The sequence below is a fragment of the Thamnophis elegans genome, chromosome 7, assembly GCF_009769535.1.
Source record: "Thamnophis elegans isolate rThaEle1 chromosome 7, rThaEle1.pri, whole genome shotgun sequence".
NCBI classification, from domain to species: Eukaryota; Metazoa; Chordata; class Lepidosauria; order Squamata; family Colubridae; genus Thamnophis; species Thamnophis elegans.
Genome location: NC_045547.1, coordinates 58,671,826 through 58,686,946, shown reverse-complemented (window position 1 = coordinate 58,686,946; position 15,121 = coordinate 58,671,826). Strand labels below are relative to the sequence as shown.

Sequence of the window (15,121 nt, the reverse complement as noted above, 5' to 3'; positions counted from 1 at the left end):
GGAAACAGGAAAGGGATTTTCTGGATATTTCAATCCAAGGTCAAAAAAAAAAAAAAGAAAGAAATAATCTCCAAATATTTTGCAAATTCAAATAAATACAGAAATCCAATATCAATATAAGTCAAATGAAAGACTTTATCATCCCCAAAAACCCAAACCCACACCTTGTTTCCTTGCAGCAAGAATTAAGGTTGTTGAAAACAACATAAATAAAAGTGAAAGCAAAAGAAGAACGAACAACTAAAGTCCAGCAAGGAGTTGAAACAAATCAGAATTCAACCAGTAATCAACTTTCAAAAGCAAATAACAAAATGAAACACTAAATTCAAAAAATGAAAGTTAATACCGTATTTTCACGCATATAACCCGCGGGCAATGTGCGTTTTTACCTACCCCGCATGCCCCCCCCCGCGGGGTATAAAAGTGGGCGGGGTATGCGGAAAATATTTTACGCGATAGCGACTAACAGATTAACTAATCTGTTAACAGATCTCAGCACTTTCCCTTCTCCTCCGTTCCTCCCGAGGCGGGAACGGAGGAGAAAGCCTGGGCGAGCTGGGGAGGGAAACTGCTGAGATGGTGGAAGGGACGGGAGGCAGGAACAGGCAGGAACGGAGGAGAAGGGAAAGTGCTGAGATTGGGGAAGGGACGGGAGGCGGGAACGGAGGAGAAAGCCTGGGCGAGCTGGGGAGGGAAACTGCTGAGATGGTGGAAGGGACAGGAGGCAGGAACAGGCAGGAATGGAGGAGAAGGGAAAGTGCTGAGATCGGGGAAGGGACAGGAGGCGGGAATGGAGGAGAAAGCCTGGGCGAGCTGGGGAGGGAAACTGCTGAGATGGTGGAAGGGACGGGAGGCGGGAACAGGCAGGAACGGAGGAGAAGGGAAACTGCTGAGATGGTGGAAGGGACGGGAGGCGGGAACGGAGGAGAAAGCTTAATCGTCGTGGGTTATATAAGAAGGTGGGGTGTATAAAAACTTTTTTACATAAATCTTGAAAACCTGCGGGTTATTTGCGTGGGCGGGTTATTTGCGTGGGTGGGATATATGCGTGAAAATACGGTAGTTTATGTGTGCGATACGCCCAATGACTTCCTACATAGGTCCACCACGGCTGTCCAAAAGTCATCTTGGCTCATTCCTAAGTGCTCCCATTCAAATCCTGCTAAAACATTGCCAAAAACACTGGCTCTGGCAGAAAAAACAACAGATCGTGGTGTTAAGAGAACAATTTGGGATTTCTTCAAGCCAAGGATAAAGCAAGAACAAACCAAATAAAATTGAAATCCAGATATACTGTGTGAAAGAGGATTTTATTCTCAAGAACAAAAGTTCTGCTCTTGATGGTAGGCTATGGAGAAAATGGTGCAGAAGAGCTTGGTTTTATAGGAGGACTGGTCCTTTGTGTGAATTTGGGGTGTGGTTTGTGTATCTGTTGGTTTCAAAGTGTCCTTCCTATGCAGTTTGGGATGCCGCTGCTTTGAGCTTTGATCCTGTGTGAAATCCAGAAAAGTAGATTGCCTTCACCCTCAGATATGCAGATTCCATCTCTGGTGTCTCCCCGCACCTCAACAGAATTCCTAACTCCCCATGGAGCCAGTGAGTAGCCAAGAAAGGGGGTGGGGCCGATTGGGGGCCTTTTAAGTTTCTAACAGTGGGTAAGAGAAAGAAAGTCCCTTAACATTCAGCAGCCATCCTGGGAAGGAGTTATTTGTAATTTTTTATTCATTGATAATAGAGTTAAAATATGTAGATGGAATATTTGTACTGTATTTAATTCAACAGTAGTGATACTTAAAACACAGCTATTATGCTGACCTGTTAATTCTAAGAAAACAATATGAGCAATTCTCATGTACATCATAAAGTACATTTTAGGAGAAAGAATCTATTCATGGTGGCGAAATAGAGGAAGAATTGTGGTTAGCTAATTACTTTTCTGTTAGTCTGTTTCTTATGCAATGGAATGTGAAAATAGCAGCTTGGATTTAAAGACCACTAATAAACTTTTTTCAGTACAAAATGCAGCACTTGCTATCTAGCCTTAGACACGATGAACATATTACACCTGTGGGGCCAGTTTGAATTGAAGCTGAAGTTCATATAGTCCAGAGAACTGAGGCAGAAGTCCAAAACAATTATTTCTTTCTCTTAGAAGCTCTGCAAATATAGGGGAATGGATTGTACATGCAGAATGATTAAATGTAATGGATGACAACAGTAGTGATAAACAGGTAATAGTTACATTGTTTTAATTGTGTAGTGCTGATAACATGGCTGCAATGGAGGTCTACAGAAGTATTTATTAATTTATTCCACTGAGAAAGCCATTTCTCTGTGCATCAATGCAGTGGTCAGTTTCTTGGCAGGTAAGGGTTATTGCAGGTATATGATTCCTGTGTTGCAGCCTCTGCATTGGCTTCCAGATACTATACATTTAAAATATTGGTTTAATTTACTAATCCTACATGGTTTGGTTCCCAGGGACCTTCGGAGCTGTTTCTTCCAAGTGGAATTGACTGATCCAATATGCTCTTGATTTTTTTTTTTTTACTAGTCCCTCAGTTTTGTGAGGTGAAAGTCTAAGAGTCTGCAATTAGTGTTTTTATACAATAGCCTCTATTCTATGGAATAGCTTACTCTGAGTATCTACTTTAATGGCTTTTCATAAGTCAGTGGTCTCCAACCTTGGCAACTTTAAGACCTGTGGACTTCAACTCCCAGAGTTCTCTGGGAGTTGAAGTCCACAGGTCTTAAAGTTGCCAAGGTTGGAGACCACTGTCATAAGTGGTAAGGCCAGAATCGTTCAGGTAGGCTTTGGGAGAAGCTAGGAAGATTTTCTTTGTGATGGAAGGTCAAGCAAATCGGATGAATCCAAAGGAGGGAGCTCTGTTACAGAAAATATGTCTTAGTTCAAGGCAGATGATATGTGTGAGAAAAAAAACTAAGACTAAGTCTGATTAGAGAATTGCTTTAGAAAGCATCAACCCTTTAAAGTCGGCCAGTTAAGGAAGTGAGTCCAGAAGGAATAATGTCACTGTGGAACCTTGAAAACCTGATAGAATTTTTCTCTTGCCCTCTTACAAAGCAAGGCAATCCTGAGCATCTTTCATGCTCCCTCTTCCCTTTAAGGACTAAGTTGGTATTCATGTAACCATCCTTGAATTCCCTCTTCAAGCCCATTTCTGTACTCCTCTGTAGGTCTTCAAGATTTGGTTATTCTACCTCTTACTAAGGAGGAAGCTCATTCCAGAAATGCATGTGATTTTTATTTCCTGACTTTACCAGCCTCGTAGTGCTTTAAATATTGGTTTGATAGATCAATTATTGTTACATTCTGAGTTTTAATTAATTGCTGTGTTTTATTGTTTTGTTATTTATTTATTCAAGTTGTATGGCCGCCCAAGTGACTCTAAGCAGCTGACCACAGTTAAAAACAACAATGCTTTTATATTTTGTGTATTAACTGCTAGAAATCCATTACATGCTTACAGAGGTATATTAAATAAGTAAATATGAAACTTTCCAAATCGAAACAGTTCCCTGACTTGAAAATTAATCATTTCCAGCAGTCTCTTAACTGCAACTATGCAATTTTGCACACTGATGTCTGTAAAAATAAAAGGTACAGAAGACTTAGGATGTGCTAAAAAATAATACATGCAATGATGAAAAAGCAAATTTAAAGAAAATGTGTGGTTTACAAATCAATATATCAATACATGCATCTTCAATTATAAAATTAACAATTGCATATTCTACAATGTAATATTTATTTTATTTTTTATTTTATGTAATTATTATATCTTTTCTTAAAATATTTACTTTCAAAGAAATGTTTCTTACCAAACTGTCTACATCGATGCTTGTGTTAACAGCCCATTGCAATGTTCCCATAATGTTCATGGCTAATGTAAGAATAATGCCGACTTTTCCTTCCCCGCTACCTATAAGTAAAAAACATGTATAAAATCCCAGCATAAAACAAAATGTGCATATGTGCAAGCTTGCAATTATACACACATATAAAACTCATCCACACCTTCATACATGGGTAAAACTGCACAGAGGGAAAGAGAAGTGATATTAGCTCATTAGCAGCCCTTAAATGGGAAATTAGCAGTAACAGTTTCAGATACACATGGTCAGAAAATGTTATCTCATTTGTAACAGCTGCTGTCTCGTGGAACAGTTTCCATACCCCAAAATATGGCAGATTCTGATATTTTTGGCCTTTTGGAAGTCCATGAAGACGTAACTCTTCACCCTAGTGCTGTACTGAGATGTCAGATGAGTCAATTAAGAATTCTGGCTTGCATCATGGGTTTGTTATATGCTGCCTCAGTTATTATATAAGTAGTCCTGAAACTTATAACAGTTTGTTTAGTGACCATTCAAAGTTACAATGGCCTTGAAAAAAGTGACATGACCATTTTTCACAGCTATGACCTTTGTAGTATCCCCATGATCATATGATCAAAATTCAGATGCTGGGCAACGGGTTCATATCACAGTTGCTGTGTCCCGGGGTCATGTAATCACCTTTTGCAATCTTCTAACAAGCAAAATCAATGGGGAAGCTACATTCACTTAACAATCAAGTTGCTAACTTATCAACTGCAATGATTCACTTAACAACTGAGTCAAGAAAGGCCGTAAAGTGGGGCAAAACTCACTGAACAAATGTCTCATTTAACAACAGAAATTTGGGGCTCTTGTGGTTGTAAGTCAAAGATTACCTATATTGTGATTATTTTAATTTTGTTTTAGTATTCCCTTGATAAATATTTCATGGTATTGGTTTTTGTGCACTGTTTATGTATGCAATATAGGCAGACGCAACTATTCTATATAAAAAAATAAAATAAATACCAGTAAATACATTCATTTGTCACTTTTGATTAAATTTGTTATTGATTAAACTATCTGTATATAATGTCCATTAATTATTTAAATCTGCATATATTTTTCTACATGTAACATGTCTTACTCTTTTTCTCTATTTAATATAAAAGCAAAGATATATATATATATATACCTGTGGTAAAAATAGAAACAAAGGTCACAACGATGAAGAAGATTACAAAAATCATTTCTATTCTCATCTGAAACCAACGTAAGGTAGATAAATACAGGAACCAATTCGCTGTATGCAAATTTAGAGCTTTATGGAATAATGTTTCAAAATATGGTTGCCTTCCATAAGCTCTCAATGTCCAGAGTCCCTTTAAGCTGGTAACAAGATGTGTGAAAATTGGACTTCTAGCTATAAGGAATGCAAACATGAAAATAAAAATAATACATGTTTATTATTTCTTTAAAAATGAACTGCATAAAGATTCAAACATAACTAATACTTGTGTTTCCATCACATAGATTCTTTACTAGTTGCATCATGTCACGGAACATTAAAAATTGTATGTAATCTTCTGGCGGCTATATTTGTTTTGATACTATAGCCCTTGATAATACTGTTTTTAATATATTTATTTTAATTTTTTATATTATTATGTATTTGAAATTATACAATTGTAAGTTGCTAAGTGTTCTATGTGAGACAGTAATCATTTACTAATGTAAACTTTCTATAAACAGATAAATATACAAAATTTATTTTTATCTCTGTTGTAGTATAATTATGTGTATGGTTCTCTTTCTTTCATCCTCAAATTTAGCATTCTTAGTCTTACAGAGTGTGTGTGTGTGTGTGTGTGTGTGTGTGTGTGTTGTGGCCCAACAGGATCTGGTTGAGCTGCTGATGGACTCGGATAGCGAGGAACCATATAAGTCTGCCAGGGAAGATGTGGAGGACCCTGGGCAGGGTTCAGATTCGGAGCAGAGATCAGAGAGGCTGGTTGCCCACCAGGAGGCCCCTGAGGCATGGAGCAGTGGGGAGGATTCAAGGCAGTTTGTTCCTGACGCAAGACAAAGAAGGCCGGAGAAACGGAAGCAGCAGCTCCAAAGGCAGACTCAGAGACGATAATTAAGCCCAGGTGGTTGTGGCTTGGCCCCTCCCAAGAGAGTATATAAGTGAAGAAGTTGGGAGGGGTCATCTGCAGGACACAACCATTTGAAACAGTATTAGAATACTCTGTCTGTCTTGTATCTGTGCCTATTGGATTTTGGGTTGCTGCCAACTATTCTTGCATGTGAGTCTTGTCTGGGCTTTCAGCCAAAGGAGTCGATAAATCCATGATTAAAGAGTGGCAAACAGCCAACCCTGTGTCTGGGTGATTTGCAGGTCGGAGGGGGGGGGGGTGTCAGAACATATATATATAATCTTGACAAGGATTGAATATTTGTAGAGAACATTATTCAGAGAGATGAGATTTTAAAATAGGAGTTGGATAAAAACAACAGAGAAAATATATTTTCATTTTATTTGTAACTATAATAGATCATACCTTCAGACTCCAGTTGTTTTAGTTGTTGAGATGTGTGCAGGAAGTATGCTCTTAACATAATGAAGGCTCCTATCACAGGCGCAGCTGCCAGGAAGATATAGGGTTCCATGAAAGAGACGACTACTATAGCACCAATCACAATGAACATTAACTGCAAGTTGAAAGAAAAATACTACTGATATAGCAAACTTTCCACAAACTTTTACAAGTTATGAGGAAGTAATTTTGCTAAGATTACTGTTGTGGCCCAGCAGGAACCGTTGGAGCTGCAAACAGACTCTGATAGTGAGGGGCCCTATGAGTCGGCTCTGGAAGATGTGAAGGACCCTGGACAGGGTTCAGACTCTGAGCAGGGACCAGAGAGGCTGGTTGGCCACCAGGAGGTGCCTGAGGCATGGAGCAGCGGTGAAAGCCAAAGGGAGTTAGTCCCTGACGTCAGGCCCTGGAGCAGTGGGGGGAGCCAAAGGAGTTGATTCCAGGCGCCACGCAAAGACGGGCAGATAAGTGCCAACAGCAACTATGGAGATATAGGAGATAATTGGGGCCAGGTGGTTGTGATTAGACTCCTCCCAAGGGCGTATATAAGAAGATACTTTGGGAGGAGGCTGTTTACAGGACTCAACTATTATACTAAAGCTGGAGAAGCTCTGGTGTGTATTTCTTATCTGTGTGAAATCTGGGTTGCTGCCAAAGTCTTGTCGGCATGTTAATTTACTGTGAATAAATTGTCTAGCACTAATCTTGTGTCGGCGTGACTCACCGTACGGAGGGGGATCAGAACAGATTACTATGATAATATTATCCTCCTTCCATATGATGCCATTCAAATGTTTTGAATTACCATTCTAGTCTCTGTAGTCAGATCAGTACAATTAGTCCTTGACTTACGATCACAATTGAGCCCAAAATCTATATTCTTAAGTGAGACATTCACCTCATTTTATGACTTTTCTTACCATAGTTGTTAAGTGTATTAAAGGTAAAAGATAAAGGTTCCCCTAACACATATGTGCTAGTTGTTCCCGATTCTAGGGGGTGGTTTCAAAGCCAAAGAGCCAGCGCTGTCCGAAGACATCTCCGTGGTCATTTGGTTGGCATGGCTAAATGCCAAAGGCGCACGGAACATTGTTACCTTCCCACCAAAGGAGGTTCCTATTTTTCCAATTGCATTTTTGCGTGCTTTCGAACTGCTAGGTTGGCAGAAGCTGGGACAAGTAATGGGAGCTCACTCCATTACACGGCATTAGGGATTCGAACTGCCAAACTGCCGACCTTTCTGATCGACAAGCTCAACATCTTAGCTACTGAGCCATCGCGTCCCTTTAAGTGTATTGCTGCAGTTGATAAGATAACCTAGTTAAGTGTATCTGGCTTTCCCATTGACATTGCTTATCAAAACAGTGCAAAAGGTGATCACATGACCTTGGGATACAGCAATAGCAATAGCAATATAGCAATAGCAGTAGACTTATATACCGCTTCATAGGCCTTTCAGGCCTCTCTAAGCGGTTTACAGAGAGTCAGCATATTGCCCCCAACAATCTGGGTCCTCATTTTACCCACCTCGGAAGGATGGAAGGCTGAGTCAACCCTGAGCCGGTGAGATTTGAACCGCTGACCTGCTGATCTAGCAGTAGCCTGCAGTGCTGCATTTAACCACTGCGCCACCTTGGCAATGGTCATAAGTATGAACCAGTTGCCAAACATGAATTTTGATCACATGATCACGGGGATCCTACAAAGGTTGCACTTTAAAAAAATGATCATGTCACTTTTTCCAGTGGTGTTGTAACTTTTAATGGTCACTAAATGAAATGTTGTAAGTCGAGACTATCTGAAATTATACTCCAAAATATCTGAAGGGCAATAACACATATTTAGCAATTTGAGTTTGTTTTCAATGTTCCTTCTCTTGAAATCTAATTTGATCACTTTATGGATCACTCAGTATAGACTTCTTACATTTTGATATAGATCCTAATGATTTATTTCTACCATGCACAATTACACAATTTGCAATCTTGTTAGCACAAGTCTTTGATGCCAACAAATATTTTAATGATTTTCAAGATCACCGATACAATTCCTGGAATATTTGAACTGAGAGTATATACTGCTTTCATATATAGCAAATCAAAATAATTATGCATTTATTTAAAATTAGATATTTATTTTAATAAAAGGCAAAAGATTTATATGATTTGAGGAGGACTGGAGGATGAGCTGCTGCTAAACAGTGAGACATTCGTTTGTAAAAATCTATTTCCTGGCTAGTTTATGAAATGGCATGACATGTATTGTTTCTAAATTATGAGATCTGAACCACATAGAATTGGTTATTCAGGATAATCCTAACATAACTGAAGAATCATGATTTATGCTGTCTGAATTTTTGCAATATTTATCATAACATTTACAAACCTGAATGAGGTCAAACATTGTAAGTGGCAATAAGTCATCCAGTATTGCTATATCCTTTGAAAACCTGTTAAGTATTCCACCTTTATGTTGAAGGGAAAAATAAGTTAATTATCAACTGAATATTTTATCAATAATGGTTAAACTAAACAATGAGCTTTTTGAATAACTAAAAAACTAAAATTCTACTTAACATTCCCAAGCTTATTTGCAGTATATTTAAGCATATAGTACTAATTAATACTGGATTAGTTTACATTTAGATTAACTATAGGAAAATGTTTACATGAAAAGATTTATATACTAATTTAGGATGGTGAGAGGACATGTACCTAATAATTTTAAGTTTTTTACACATGGGATAACAATTCACATAAGTAATGCAAGGTGGCAAACATATATAATGCTCGTTTCCTCTTTTTTTCTCACAACATCCCATGAAGTGGGCTGGGTTGGGAGAGAGTGACAGGCCCAAGTTACCCAATCAGCTTTCATGCCTAAGGTAGGACTAGAACTCAGTCTCCTGGTTTCTTAACGACTAGACAGAACTGGCTCTATCTACTGCATCCTGCTGTGTCCTTCAAACTTAGGGCAGATTATAAACAATATAAAATGAATAAATATTTGACACCATAGATGAGTTTAAGCAAGCATAAGATTTACCAATTGTTTCCGTACACTTATGACAGTGTTCAAAAATAATTACTTCTATTTTTATCAAACCTCACTTGTGAAAAATGTGCTGTGTGGTGAAGATAAGTTCTGTTTACTTAATTTTTTAAAAATTGAGCTTGCAATGACAGAATGGGGACAACTTGGTGCAGCCAACTCAGTGCAACCAACTCACTGCCGCCAGCTGGCTACCAAGTCACCTCTGCCAACTCACATCACCAAGTTGTTGCAGGACAACTCAACACAGCCGGTTCACCACAGGGACAATTTGCCCTGGGCAGCTGGAGAACCAGGCATGTGGGCAAGTGAGTGGGTGGGCATAGTGGGAGCAGCCAGGGGCTTCCCATTTTCACACGCCTCCATTACCAGTGCTGCCACCGCTGCGCTGAGCTCCAGGCTGTTGGAGTTCTGGCCATTAGACAGCAGTGGCAGTGTTTGGGCTGTTTGCCAGTGGTGGGCAGGGTGGGCAGGGTAGGCAGAGTAGGCAGTGTATGCGGCAGGGAGATGGTGGAGACCTGGCATTTCCCATTTTCAAACACATTTTGCCACTGCTGCATCATGTTCCTCCCATTCATTCACCTGCCCACCCAGTTCTCCTTCCAGCTGCCCATGGCAAGGTGTCCCCACTGCAAATTGGCCATGATGTTCTGCAATGACTTAGTGGTTGCAGTTGGCAGAGGCAGTGGTGAGTTGGCAGAGGCAATTGGTAGTGGTGAGCTGGCCATGCTAAGCTGGCTGTGCCAAGTTGTCTCATTCTGCCCTAAATGCCTAGCAAATGCCTTTGCTATAAATGCTTTAAGATATCTCTGTTGCATTTTAAATTCGCCACACATATACATACATTAAGGTGACCAGATTTTAACTTTGGTAAAGCGGGACACCACTGATCGGGGGAGGGGGGTTCTTGATTAAAAAATTGGTCTATAAGACTCAGTCTCCTTCAATGTAGTATGTAAGCACAATCATATTAGTTCTCTTTAGGATCTTTCGGTATGAGAGGACTGGAAGATAGCTATTATGTTCTCGGGGTTTTTTTGGTGTCTTTTTTCTCACTGCCCCAGATCCACTACTTGGAGATAAGACATACTGGTAAGCAAGGTTTTACTTCTAATCTAAATAATGGTTAAACAAAAAATAAGATCGAAGGAGAGCAAGTTGTTCTTCTGTTAAAGAAACAAACTCACAATCTTTGTCCCAAGGCTTTGATGCCGAATGCTAATTCAGCAGTGGGTTCGTCTGCTCAGCTATACAGGTTGAGTCTGTACAATCCAGTATTTCAAAAGAAAAAGAAAAAAAACCCAAGAGGTTTTAGGCTCATATCTCCCGATCAAAATTGTGTGTGAGCAGACCAAATAAGCGAGCGCTGGGGCATCCACTCAGAAAAAACAAATTTTAAGATAATCAGATCGTTTTGAGCACCGGCTTCTCCTTCGCGCACCCTGTATTCACTTCGCCTTGCCTCTTTCCACACCTGCGCTCTGCATATGCCTCCGAGATGCAGACTCCCTTCGGACACGCCAGGTTTCCCAGAGGCTGACAGCCCAGCCTCTCGGTAACCCGGCTGCCGACGGGAGGGCAGCCAGTTGCGAACATAGTGGAGGGAAGCGGGGAGAAGAAGCCCACCTCCTCCTCCCTCGAGGTTGGACAGTGGTAGTGGCTCTGCAGGTGGCAGCAGTAGTATCATTTCAGGATTGGGCGACTGTTCAGTCGCTTATCTCCCACCCGCTACTGGAAGGGTTTGGGCATGTCCTCAGCCAAGAGGTAGTTGCTTCGCTGCTGCCGCTGCACCCCCATGCGCCCATTTTCCTTGGTTCGCTCCCGCATCATGCTTGGACAGAACCGCTGGGGGTTGCTGGTGCTGCTGCCATTCTCCGTGCTTCGCAGCGCAAACCCAGAAAGGCGTCTGGCTCTTCCGGAGCATTTGAGCTCTTTTCTTTCTTTGCCGGCTGCTCCGGTTCCAGTGCAATAACGATGAGGTGGCACAGGAAGTTGCTGGAGTGTGGCGCTGCAAATACCCCGGCCGAGGCTGAGGGTGAAGGCTGCGGGGGTCCTGAGGGCTCGAAGCAGGGCTCTCTGTGTGCCTGCTGCCGCCATCACCCCCACTGCGACTGGCTCTACGAGTCATATTATTGCATGAGCCAACAACACCCGCTGCTTGTCTTCCCGCTGCTCATTGTGATTGGCACCTGCCTAGCTTTGCTCACCGTCTTCTTTTTTGCCTCGGGGCTGGTAAATTGTCCATCACTTAGAGTGGCGCACTTTGGCAGGCAAAGAAATTTGCCACCACCTCGAGGAAGCGTCCCCAGCCCTGCAGAGTCCCCGGCAGTCTTGCGGGAGGTGGCCTTCCGTTTCGCTCTTAAAATCGGGACTTTTTTAAAACGCCGCGGGATGCGGGACAAATTGCTAAAAATTGGGACTGTCCCACCAAAAGCGGGACGTCTGGTCACCTTAACATACATGCTGCCCAATATGCTACATAGCATGAGAGGATCTAATGCCAATGCTAATATATGCAGACATGTGTGAAAGCTGGGTAATGGACCTTGATTAAGAATTAATGCCTTCTATTCTTAAATATCCAGACTGCATCCCTCATCAAAGATGGTCTATCTACAATATTTTTGGATTTTTTAAAACTGATTATTGCAACTTGTTTTGAGAGTGTTTGCAAATTTTGAATGATGGAATAAATCACAAATGTCTCCTTTGCCTAAACTTAATATTACCTAAGCATGTAAAAATTATTGCAATTGCATAACATTTAGTTACCTGCTTTGAGTTTGTTGAAGGAAGACATAGGCGCCTGAAGTACTGCATGAAGCATCTTGCGGTGAAGTTTTTTAGAAATTGTTATAAGAGTATGTACTAGGGGTATGCCTCTAAAAATCCCCAGGGCTAGCAAGGTATCTGCCACCCCTACATAAATGTAGAAGATATAAAAGCTGCTATTGCTAGTAACAATAACTGGACTGTTTCCCAGTACTTCAGAGGAATAGTTGTTTGTTGATTCTGTTGTATTTGGGTGAGGCAAACGAGCAGATCTATAAAATAGACACAAACACATAAGTTTATAGTCATTCATAAATTTACTGTCACATACTGAGTTTCATTTTTTCAAATCATGATATGTCATACTAGCATTGAAATCACAATTTAATAGTTTCTGAGAATGCTGTTTTGATAAAATTGATTGTTTTAAAGGGACATGATTTGAATGTATGATTACCGTAAGTATTAGAAAAGAACCAAATAATAATGATTACAACAGCAATTTTGATGTCTTATAAAGTTAAAATAAGACGTCAAAGTTCTTCTTGTTAGCATTATTCCTCATTTATTATTATATTAGTAATATTATTATATTACCACACTTGATAAAAAATATTCCAGGACAACAGGAAAACTGCTATTTATACATTTACATAGGAATAATCCCACTGAATTCACAGAATATATTTTTAGTAGACATCTGCAGGTCATCTTTGAGAATAATTGGAAAGCACAAAAACCTTTAAAAGTGCAGAATTGGGCTGTAGCAAATAATAATGAATTATCCATGTAAGACTAAGCAAGGCCTGGATTAAAAGAGTTTCCCGTTAATAGATTTTTTTAAAATGAAACTGGCAACCAGATGAAAATTTGAAATGTAGGAATAAATTAAAGGGAGCCCAATTGGCGCTCATGGAGAATCTTGAAATACAAATAGCAGTTTTATCATTTTATGGCAGGGAGAGAAGGAGAGAAATTCTATTCAACCTTCTCAAAAGTACCATTGATATCACAGAACAAGCCATGCATTAATTATATTTATGCATTTAATATTATGACTAAAAGATAAAATCTTTGAGTGGAGCTCAACTGCTGATGACTCCATGGGACATCCATGACAATGGAATGGAAATGGTTTTCCATTATCATCTTCTGATATGTCTTTTTCAACTTCTTTGCATCACTTGTTCTGGGCATTTACTAGCATGCCAGCTGAGTAGACCAGGCTTAGCTTGTTGAGATCAACCAACTAACTGGACATGTGATAATTACTTTGGCTTTAAATATTAAAACTAAGTCCCATTGAAATGTTAGAGTTACATAACATAAACAAATCTTTAACATTGTGCAATAAATACTCACTCCCTGAAATGCCATACCCCAACCAGGGAAGCAGCCACCTAAAATAGAAAATTGATAGTTAATTCATACTTAGACGTCCCATTTTTGGCATTATATATATTTCCCAAGCATTCTATAAAATGTATAAGTTCACATATTGATAGTAACATGTATAAAGTCAGCCAAAGATTTTATGCCCAGTGTTACTGTAATTTATAAAGTGACCAATTATAAAACAGAACTGCCAAACTGCAATTTAATAATTCTATACAAGGAAATTATTTCAGATGCTGTAAATCTATTATCTACAGGCCTGTTGAAGTGCCCCTTGAAAATTGGATGCATCTGTCAATTTCAATTTCACTCAGTTCCCAATTTTATTTCTTCCTGTTTCCATATTAGCTTGATGGTTTTTTTAAAAGAATAAACGTGTATATATGTTTGCACATTTGTTTCTCCCAATGTATACATTTCTGTATTTTATTTTCTCTATGTATATTTTCCCAATGCATATTAAGTTATGTATTTATGTAGATCACTCAATTAAAAAGTTAACAGTATCAAAATATCCTGGTGTCTAGGCTAACATAGTGAAAAATTTACATTTGAGGTGATAGCCTTTTGGTTTTAATGTGTTTAATGGTTTTTATAGTTTTCTTAAATATTTATTGCTGGGAGCTGCCAAGTTTTAAGATAGACAGCCATAGCAATATTTTAACATAAATTATAATAAACTTGTAAAATACAAGTATCAATACATTTGGTAAGTTTTTGTTATATAGGTAGTCCTTGCTTAATTACTATTCAGTCAGTGACTGTGCAAATTTAGGACAATGCTAAATGAAGGGAGCTATGGCTGGTCCTTGAAATTATAGTGATTGTGATATCCCCAGTGAAAGCTGCAAAAGGCTTTAGGGAAGTTTTGTGGTGACCTCACGAATACCCTGCAAAGTTCTAGCAGGTACCTTGACCAGGGATGTCTCATTAGAAGAAAACGGTGAAAATCAACTGAGGAGGACATGCAGGTGGCAGTGGCAAAGTAGCCAAAAGAGCAGAGATAAAGGGCAAAATGGGTGGGGAGGGGAGACTTGAAGTGGAGGTGAACACAGCAGAGAAGGAGTTTGGCTAATGACCAAGGAAGGAAGTTTCTATCATTCTTTTTTTTATTAGAGTCCTGTTCTTCTATACATCTTGTACAGCATTTACGAAATGAGAAAGCTTTTCTTTACAATTGTCACATAAGCAATTTTAAAGTAGATTTATTATTATAATACTCTTACCTCAATTAAAAAAACAAAAAAACATATAAATAATACAAAAATCATTTTTTTGTGGATGCTTATATATCTGAAGTATGTATTCCATGAAGTGACTGCATTCATGGTGTCTGAATCATCAAAGAAACATTCCTGGCAAAATAATGGAGAATACAATTAGACTGTTCTATATAACTACTCCTTATTTGTACTCTATTGGTTTCATCAGTATAAGCCTAGAAGCTATTGCTATTGGTTTTCATG

The 15,121-nt window shown here is 39.3% G+C and overlaps 1 protein-coding gene across 1 annotated transcript in view; it reads right to left on the bottom strand.

Moving 5' to 3' along the window:
* Positions 1-15,121, bottom strand: part of CFTR (CF transmembrane conductance regulator) — a 90,861-nt gene that overhangs the window by 28,693 nt on the left and 47,047 nt on the right. The window contains 7 exon segments of the mRNA XM_032221843.1: positions 3,844-3,944; positions 5,036-5,263; positions 6,402-6,552; positions 8,823-8,902; positions 12,261-12,532; positions 13,623-13,660; positions 14,882-15,010. Coding sequence (XP_032077734.1) covers positions 3,844-3,944; positions 5,036-5,263; positions 6,402-6,552; positions 8,823-8,902; positions 12,261-12,532; positions 13,623-13,660; positions 14,882-15,010 — 999 coding nt within the window.